The following is a 9616-nucleotide window of genomic DNA, read 5'->3' on the forward strand; positions in this document are numbered from 1 at the left end:
TTTCAGTCCGATTGAGCGTCAATCCCATTACGGATTATTTGCTTGCATATAAACGTAGCCACTGAGTATTCCTCACATCCCACTGGCAGTTTGATGTGTGTGTGTGTGTGTGTGTGTGTGTGTGTGTGTGTGTGTGTGTGTGTGTGTGTGTGTGTGTGTGTGTGTGTGTGTGTGCGCGCAGTCGTGTGTATCAGATGAGTAAGATGTACCTGTTTGCTCCGTCGGCTGGACTCTACACCTGCCCGCTGGCCATGACGGACGGAGCTGCTAAAGTCATCGAGGTAAAGCACTCCATACTGTTTTCAGATCCTACGAAGATTTGTTTCTGAGTGCTCACAGCCTACACTCAGCGTGCGCCCCTTGGCACACCTTTGGAAAAAAATCGCCATTGAGTAGTAAATTTTTTTAAATGTTGAAACATTGGTTATAATACCGAGCTCTGCTTGCGGGGTATGTACATGTAGCTGGGGTTACGCTGGTGTGTACTATCTAGAGTAGGGAATGGTGACTCCTGATCTAGTTCTGTGGAGTCATTGACATTGTGTCAGCGGTTACGCACTCATTCCTCAGCATGGCGGAGTGGGTAATTGTTCTCAAAATGCCCTAGGATGCAGTGTAAATTCCCACTCGAAAGGGAACGTCTCTGTTACAGATGTAAGCTTGGTTCCTTGAGGAGGGGAATGAGACACTGCTTCAGGTATGCCTGCCCATGTCTCCTTCAGACAAAGAAGCTGCGGATGTGTTCTACAGGCTCTGGTTATACTCTGGTCACACCGGTAGTGCCGTCACAGGCTGTCGCCGGGCAGTGTTATTGAGGCGTTTACACACACGCTTCAGACACCGGTCACACTGTTCCCCAGAGCAGCCTAGAGCGCAGTGCATGTTCCTCTTCTCATCGAACCAGCCTTACATGTGTAGCAGAGACGGTTTCCAGATGTTTCATTTTGAGTCATTTTGTCATGTGCTTTTGTCATTTTTTTTAAAGAATTGCTATTTAGGTTTAATTTATTTTTATTCAGCTCAAGTTTTAAGAACTGTTGAACAGAGACATAAACTAATAAAGATGGAGAATGAGACACTGGTGTTCTCAGCACCGTCAAAATAAAAGTCCTGCTTCTGATATATCAGCCATGTCTTTGAGATGAGCTGCACCAAAGTGTGTGTGTGTGTGTGTGTGTGTGTGTGTGTGTGTGTGTGTGTGTGTGTGTGTGTGTGTGTGCGCGTGCATGTGTGTGCGTGTGTGTGTGTGTGTGTGTAGACTTTAGGTATGCCGGCCAGAAAAGCGTTTGAGCGTCTGACCACACGTGATGACAAGAGATTCTGGACGTCAGGACAGTGGATGACCGAGAGGAGAGGAGGATCTGACGTCTGTGAGACACACACACACTCACACACACATGCACCCTCTCACACACACATGCACCCTCTCACACACACATGCACCCTCTCACACACACATGCACCCTCTCACACACACATGCACCCTCTCACACACACATGCACCCTCACACACACACATGCACCCTCTCACACACACATGCACCCTCACACACACACATGCACCCTCACACATGTTTGTGATAGTCACTAATCAGTCTCTGATGTGATGCTGTTCTTGTCATAGCGAGCGGTACAGAGACAGTTGCCAAGCAACAGCAGGATGGATGGTTCAAGCTGCATGGCTTTAAATGGTTCACGTCAGCTACAGATGCTGATATGACGCTCACACTGGCCCGGATCACAGATGAACACGGACGCACTACACCGGTACCGACACACACACACACACGTGTGACTGATATAGAGTTCAGTTCATTGTGGTTTGTGTTTGGCTCAGAAGTGGGATGCAGTGGAGTAAAGCGTGGGATGCAGTGGAGTAAAACGTGGGATGCAGTGGAGTAAAGAGTGGGATGCAGTGGTGTAAAACGTGGGATGCAGTGGAGTAAAGAGTGGGATGCAGTGGTGTAAAACGTGGGATACAGTGGTGTAAAGCGGGGGATGCAGTGGAGTAAAGTGTGGGATGCAGTGGTGTAAAGCGTGGGGTGCAGTGGTGTAAAGCGTGGGGTGCTGTGGTGTAAAGCGTGGGATGCAGTGGTGTAAAGCGTGGGATGCAGTGGTGTAAAGCGTGGGATGCAGTGGTGTAAAGCGTGGGATGCAGTGGAGTAAAGTGTGGGATGCAGTGGTGTAAAGCGTGGGGTGCTGTGGTGTAAAGCGTGGGATGCAGTGGTGTAAAGCGTGGGATGCAGTGGTGTAAAGCGTGGGATGCAGTGGAGTAAAGTGTGGGATGCAGTGGAGTAAAGCGTGGGATGCAGTGGTGTAAAGCGTGGGATGCAGTGGTGTAAAGTGTGGGATGCAGTGGTGTGAAGCGTGGAATGCAGGGGAGTGAAGCGTGGGATGCAGTGGTGTAAAGCGTGGGGTGCTGTGGTGTAAAGCGTGGGGTGCTGTGGTGTAAAGTGTGGGATGCAGTGGTGTGAAGCGTGGAATGCAGGGGAGTGAAGCGTGGGATGCAGTGGTGTAAAGTGTGGGATGCAGTGGTGTGAAGCGTGGAATGCAGGGGAGTGAAGCGTGGGATGCAGTGGTGTAAAGCGTGGGGTGCTGTGGTGTAAAGAGTGGGATGCAGTGGAGTAAAGCGTGGGGTGCAGTGGTGTAAAGCGGGGGATGCAGTGGAGTAAAGAGTGGGATAAAGTGGTGTGAAGCGTGGAATGCAGGGGAGTGAAGCGTGGGATGCAGTGGTGTAAAGCGTGGGGTGCAGTGGTGTAAAGCGTGAGGTGCAGTGGTGTAAAGCGTGGGATGCAGGGGAGTGAAGCGTGGGGTGCTGTGGTGTAAAGAGTGGGATGCAGTGGTGTAAAGCGTGGAATGCAGGGGAGTGAAGCGTGGGATGCAGTGGTGTAAAGCGTGGGGTGCAGTGGTGTAAAGCGTGAGGTGCAGTGGTGTAAAGCGTGGGATGCAGGGGAGTGAAGCGTGGGGTGCAGTGGTGTAAAGCGTGGGGTGCAGTGGTGTAAAGCGTGAGGTGCAGTGGTGTAAAGCGTGGGATGCAGGGGAGTGAAGCGTGGGGTGCTGTGGTGTAAAGCGTGGGGTGCAGGGGTGTAAAGCGTGGGATGCAGGGGAGTGAAGCGTGGGGTGCTGTGGTGTAAAGCGTGGGGTGCTGTGGTGTAAAGCGTGGGGTGCTGTGGTGTAAAGCGTGGGATGCTGTGGAGTAAAGCGTGGGATGCAGTGGTGTAAAGTGTGGGATGCAGTGGAGTAAAGCGTGGGGTGCAGAGGAGTAAAGCGTGGGGTGCAGAGGAGTAAAGCGTGGGGTGCAGTGGAGTAAAGCGTGGGATGCTGTGGAGTAAAGCGTGGGATGCAGTGGTGTAAAGCGTGGGATGCAGTGGTGTAAAGCGTGGGATGCAGAGGAGTAAAGCGTGGGGTGCAGAGGAGTAAAGCGTGGGATGCAGTGGAGTAAAGCGTGGGATGCAGTGGAGTAAAGCGTGGGATGCAGTGGAGTAAAGCGTGGGATGCAGTGGAGTAAAGCGTGGGATGCAGTGGAGTAAAGCGTGGGGTGGAGTGGTGTAAAGCGTGGGATACAGTGGTGTAAAGCGTGGGGTGGAGTGGTGTAAAGCGTGGGATGCAGTGGTGTAAAGCGTGTGATGCAGTGGTGTAAAGCGTGGAATGCAGTGGAGTAAAGCGTGTGATGCAGTGGAGTAAAGCGTGGGATGCAGTGGAGTAAAGCGTGTGATGCAGTGGAGTAAAGCGTGGGATGCAGTGGAGTAAAGCGTGTGATGCAGTGGAGTAAAGCGTGTGATGCAGTGGAGTAAAGCGTGGGGTGCAGTGGTGTAAAGCGTGGAATGCAGTGGAGTAAAGCGTTGGATGCAATGGTGTAAAGCGTGGGATGCAGTGGAGTAAAGCGTGTGATGCTGTGGAGTAAAGCGTGTGATGCTGTGGAGTAAAGCGTGGGATGCTGTGGAGTAAAGCGTGGGGTGCAGTGGAGTAAAGCGTGGGATGCAGTGGTGTAAAGCGTGGGATGCTGTGGAGTAAAGCGTGGGATGCTGTGGAGTAAAGCGTGTGATGCAGTGGAGTAAAGCGTGGGGTGCAGTGGAGTAAAGCGTGGGATGCAGTGGTGTAAAGCGTGGGGTGCAGTGGAGTAAAGCGTGGGGTGCAGTGGAGTAAAGCGTGGGATACAGTGGTGTAAAGCGTGGGATGCTGTGGAGTAAAGCGTGTGATGCAGTGGAGTAAAGCGTGGGGTGCAGTGGAGTAAAGCGTGGGGTGCAGTGGAGTAAAGCGTGGGATGCAGTGGAGTAAAGCGTGGGGTGCAGTGGAGTGAAGCGTGGGATGCAGTGGTGTAAAGCGTGGGGTGCAGTGGAGTACAGCGTGGGATGCAGTGGAGTAAAGCGTTGGATGCAGTGGAGTAAAGCGTGGGGTGCAGTGGAGTGAAGCGTGGGATGCAGTGGTGTAAAGCGTGGGGTGCAGTGGAGTAAAGCGTGGGATGCAGTGGTGTAAAGCGTGGAATGCAGTGGTGTAAAGCGTGGAATGCAGTGGTGTTAAGCGTTGGATGCAGTGGTGTAAAGCGTGGGATGCAGTGGAGTAAAGCGTGGGGTGCAGTGGAGTAAAGCGTGGGGTGCAGTGGAGTAAAGCGTGGAATGCAGTGGTGTTAAGCGTTGGATGCAGTGGTGTAAAGCGTGGGATGCAGTGGTGTAAAGCGTGGGGTGCAGTGGAGTAAAGCGTGGGATGCAGTGGTGTAAAGCGTGGGGTGCAGTGGAGTAAAGCGTGGGATGCAGTGGTGTAAAGCGTGGAATGCAGTGGTGTAAAGCGTGGAATGCAGTGGTGTTAAGCGTGGGGTGCAGTGGTGTAAAGCGTGGGATGCAGTGGTGTAAAGCGTGGGATGCAGTGTTGTAAAGCGTGGGATGCAGTGGTGTAAAGCGTGGGATGCAGTGGTGTAAAGCGTGGGATGCAGTGGTGTAAAGCGTGGGATGCAGTGGTGTAAAGCGTGGGATGCAGTGGTGTAAAGCGTGGGATGCAGTGGTGTAAAGCGTGGGATGCAGTGGTGTAAAGCGTGGGATGCAGTGGTGTAAAGCGTGGGATGCAGTGGTGTAAAGAGTGGGATGCAGTGGAGTAAAGCGTGGGATGCTGTGGAGTAAAGCGTGGGATGTGGGATGCAGTGGAGTAAAGCGTGGGATGCAGTGGTGTAAAGCGTGGGATGCAGTGGTGTAAAGCGTGGGATGCAGTGGTGTAAAGAGTGGGATGCAGTGGAGTAAAGCGTGGGATGCTGTGGAGTAAAGCGTGGGATGTGGGATGCAGTGGTGTAAAGCGTGGGATGCAGTGGTGTAAAGAGTGGGATGCAGTGGAGTAAAGCGTGGGATGCAGTGGTGTAAAGCGTGGGATGCAGTGGAGTAAAGCATGGGATGCAGTGGTGTAAAGTGTGGGATGCAGTGGTGTTAAGCATGGGATGCAGTGGAGTAAAGCGTGGGATGTGGGATGCAGTGGAGTAAAGCGTGGGATGCAGTGGAGTAAAGCGTGGGATGCTGTGGAGTAAAGTGAGGGATGTGGGATGCAGTGGAGTAAAGCGTGGGATGGAGTGGAGTAAAGGGTGGGATGGAGTGGTGTAAAGTGTGGGATGCTGTGGAGTAAAGCGTGGGATGTGGGATGCAGTGGAGTAAAGCGTGGGATGCAGTGGAGTAAAGCGTGGGATGGAGTGGTGTAAAGCGTGGGATGCAGTGGTGTAAAGCGTGGGATGCAGTGGTGTAAAGCGTGGGATGCAGTGGTGTAAAGCGTGGGATGCAGTGGTGTAAAGCGTGGGATGCAGTGGTGTAAAGCGTGGGATGTGGGATGCAGTGGAGTAAAGCGTGGGATGGAGTGGAGTAAAGGGTGGGATGGAGTGGTGTAAAGTGTGGGATGCTGTGGAGTAAAGCGTGGGATGGAGTGGTGTAAAGCGTGGGATGCTGTGGAGTAAAGCGTGGGATGTGGGATGCAGTGGAGTAAAGCGTGGGATGCAGTGGAGTAAAGCGTGGGATGCAGTGGTGTAAAGAGTGGAATGCAGTGGAGTAAAGCGTGGGATGGAGTGGTGTAAAGCGTGGGATGCTGTGGAGTAAAGCGTGGGATGTGGGATGCAGTGGAGTAAAGCGTGGGATGCAGTGGAGTAAAGCGTGAGATGAAGTGGTGTAAAGAGTGGGATGCAGTGGAGTAAAGTGTGGGATGCTGTGGAGTAAAGCGTGGGATGTGGGATGCAGTGGAGTAAAGCGTGGGATGCAGTGGTGTAAAGCGTGGGATGCAGTGGTGTAAAGCGTGGGATGTGGGATGCAGTGGAGTAAAGCGTGGGATGGAGTGGAGTAAAGGGTGGGATGGAGTGGAGTAAAGCGTGGGATGCAGTGGAGTAAAGTGTGGGATGCTGTGGAGTAAAGCGTGGGATGTGGGATGCAGTGGAGTAAAGCGTGGGATGCAGTTGAGTAAAGCGTGGGATGCAGTGAAGTAAAGCGTGGGATGCAGTGGTGTAAAGAGTGGGATGCAGTGGAGTAAAGTGTGGGATGCTGTGGAGTAAAGCGTGGGATGCAGTGGTGTAAAGCGTGGGATGCAGTGGTGTAAAGCGTGAGATGCAGTGGTGTAAAGCGTGGGATGTGGGATGCAGTGGAGTAAAGCGTGGGATGCAGTGGAGTAAAGCTTGGGATGCAGTGGAGTAAAGCGTGGGATGCTGTGGAGTAAAGTGTGGGATGTGGGATGCAGTGGAGTAAAGCGTGGGATGCAGTGGTGTAAAGTGTGGGATGTGGGATGCAGTGGTGTTAAGCATGGGATGCAGTGGTGTAAAGCGTGGGATGCAGTGGTGTAAAGCGTGAGATGCAGTGGTGTAAAGCGTGGGATGTGGGATGCAGTGGAGTAAAGCGTGGGATGCAGTGGAGTAAAGCGTGGGATGCAGTGGAGTAAAGCGTGGGATGCTGTGGAGTAAAGTGTGGGATGTGGGATGCAGTGGTGTAAAGCGTGGGATGCAGTGGAGTAAAGCGTGGGATGGAGTGGTGTAAAGCGTGGGATGCAGTGGAGTAAAGCGTGGGATGCTGTGGAGTAAAGCGTGGGATGTGGGATGCAGTGGAGTAAAGCGTGGGATGCAGTGGAGTAAAGCGTGGGATGCAGTGGAGTAAAGCGTTGGATGCAGTGGAGTAAAGCGTGAGATGCAGTGGAGTAAAGCGTGGGATGCAGTGGAGTAAAGCGTGGGATGCAGTGGAGTAAAGCGTGGGATGCAGTGGAGTAAAGCGTGGGATGCAGTGGTGTAAAGAGTGGTATGCAGTGGAGTAAAGTGTGGGATGCTGTGGAGTAAAGCGTGGGATGTGGGATGCAGTGGAGTACAGCGTGGGATGCAGTGGAGTAAAGCGTGGGATGCAGTGGAGTAAAGCGTGGGATGCAGTGGAGTAAAGCGTGGGATGCAGTGGAGTAAAGCGTGGGATGCAGTGTTGTAAAGAGTGGGATGCAGTGGAGTAAAGTGTGGGATGCTGTGGTGTACAGCGTGGGATGCAGTGGAGTAAAGCGTGGGATGCAATGGAGTAAAGCGTGGGATGCAGTGGAGTAAAGCATGGGATGCAGTGGTGTAAAGTGTGGGATGCAGTGGTGTTAAGCATGGGATGCAGTGGAGTAAAGCGTGGGATGTGGGATGCAGTGGAGTAAAGCGTGGGATGCAGTGGAGTAAAGCGTGGGATGCTGTGGAGTAAAGTGTGGGATGTGGGATGCAGTGGAGTAAAGCGTGGGATGGAGTGGAGTAAAGGGTGGGATGGAGTGGTGTAAAGTGTGGGATGCTGTGGAGTAAAGCGTGGGATGTGGGATGCAGTGGAGTAAAGCGTGGGATGCAGTGGAGTAAAGCGTGGGATGGAGTGGTGTAAAGCGTGGGATGCAGTGGTGTAAAGCGTGGGATGCAGTGGTGTAAAGCGTGGGATGCAGTGGTGTAAAGCGTGGGATGCAGTGGTGTAAAGCGTGGGATGTGGGATGCAGTGGAGTAAAGCGTGGGATGGAGTGGAGTAAAGGGTGGGATGGAGTGGTGTAAAGCGTGGGATGCTGTGGAGTAAAGCGTGGGATGTGGGATGCAGTGGAGTAAAGCGTGGGATGCAGTGGAGTAAAGCGTGGGATGCAGTGGTGTAAAGAGTGGAATGCAGTGGAGTAAAGCGTGGGATGGAGTGGTGTAAAGCGTGGGATGCTGTGGAGTAAAGCGTGGGATGTGGGATGCAGTGGAGTAAAGCGTGGGATGCAGTGGAGTAAAGCGTGAGATGAAGTGGTGTAAAGAGTGGGATGCAGTGGAGTAAAGTGTGGGATGCTGTGGAGTAAAGCGTGGGATGTGGGATGCAGTGGAGTAAAGCGTGGGATGCAGTGGTGTAAAGCGTGGGATGCAGTGGTGTAAAGCGTGGGATGTGGGATGCAGTGGAGTAAAGCGTGGGATGGAGTGGAGTAAAGGGTGGGATGGAGTGGAGTAAAGCGTGGGATGCAGTGGAGTAAAGTGTGGGATGCTGTGGAGTAAAGCGTGGGATGTGGGATGCAGTGGAGTAAAGCGTGGGATGCAGTTGAGTAAAGCGTGGGATGCAGTGAAGTAAAGCGTGGGATGCAGTGGTGTAAAGAGTGGGATGCAGTGGAGTAAAGTGTGGGATGCTGTGGAGTAAAGCGTGGGATGCAGTGGAGTAAAGCGTGGGATGCAGTGGAGTAAAGCGTGGGATGCAGTGGAGTAAAGCGTGGGATGCAGTGGAGTAAAGCGTGGGATGCAGTGGAGTAAAGCGTGAGATGCAGTGGAGTAAAGCGTGGGATGCAGTGGAGTAAAGCGTGGGATGCAGTGGTGTAAAGCGTGGGATGCAGTGGTGTAAAGCGTGGGATGCAGTGGTGTAAAGCGTGAGATGCAGTGGAGTAAAGCGTGGGATGCAGTGGAGTAAAGCGTGGGATGCAGTGGTGTAAAGAGTGGGATGCAGTGGAGTAAAGTGTGGGATGCTGTGGAGTAAAGCGTGGGATGCAGTGGAGTAAAGCGTGGGATGCAGTGGAGTAAAGCGTGGGATGCAGTGGAGTAAAGCGTGGGATGCAGTGGAGTAAAGCGTGGGATGCAGTGGAGTAAAGCGTGGGATGCAGTGGAGTAAAGCGTGGGATACAGTGGAGTAAAGCGTGGGATGCAGTGGTGTAAAGCGTGGGATGCAGTGGAGTAAAGCGTGGGATGCAGTGGAGTAAAGCGTGGGATGCAGTGGAGTAAAGCGTGGGATGCAGTGGAGTAAAGCGTGGGATGCTGTGGAGTAAAGCGTGGGATGCAGTGGAGTAAAGCGTGGGATGCAGTGGTGTAAAGCGTGGGATGCAGTGGAGTAAAGCGTGGGATGCAGTGGTGTAAAGCGTGGGATGCAGTGGAGTAAAGTGTGGGATGCTGTGGAGTAAAGCGTGGGATGTGGGATGCAGTGGAGTAAAGCGTGGGATGCAGTGTTGTAAAGAGTGGGATGCAGTGGAGTAAAGTGTGGGATGCAGTGGTGTAAAGCGTGGGATGCAGTGGAGTAAAGCGTGGGATGCAGTGGAGTAAAGCGTGGGATGCAGTGGAGTAAAGCGTGGGATGCAGTGGTGTAAAGAGTGGGATGCAGTGGAGTAAAGTGTGGGATGCTGTGGAGTAAAGCGTGGGATGTGGGATGCAGTGGAGTAAAGCGTGGGA

At 52.9% G+C, this 9616-nt stretch overlaps 1 protein-coding gene across 4 annotated transcripts in view; it reads left to right on the forward strand.

Annotated features, from left to right (window-relative positions):
• Window positions 1–9616, forward strand: part of LOC307000427 (acyl-CoA dehydrogenase family member 11) — a 28223-nt gene that overhangs the window by 7083 nt on the left and 11524 nt on the right. For all 4 annotated transcript variants that reach the window (XM_079616025.1, XM_079616022.1, XM_079616023.1 and 1 more), the window contains exons 3-5: window positions 182–281; window positions 1259–1370; window positions 1625–1767. In XM_079616025.1, the coding sequence (XP_079472151.1) occupies window positions 182–281; window positions 1259–1370; window positions 1625–1767 (355 nt within the window). The remainder of the gene's footprint in view (window positions 1–181; window positions 282–1258; window positions 1371–1624; window positions 1768–9616) is intronic.

Source organism: Phoxinus phoxinus (assembly GCF_949152265.1).
Source record: "Phoxinus phoxinus genome assembly, chromosome: 6".
Lineage (NCBI taxonomy): Eukaryota > Metazoa > Chordata > Actinopteri > Cypriniformes > Leuciscidae > Phoxinus > Phoxinus phoxinus.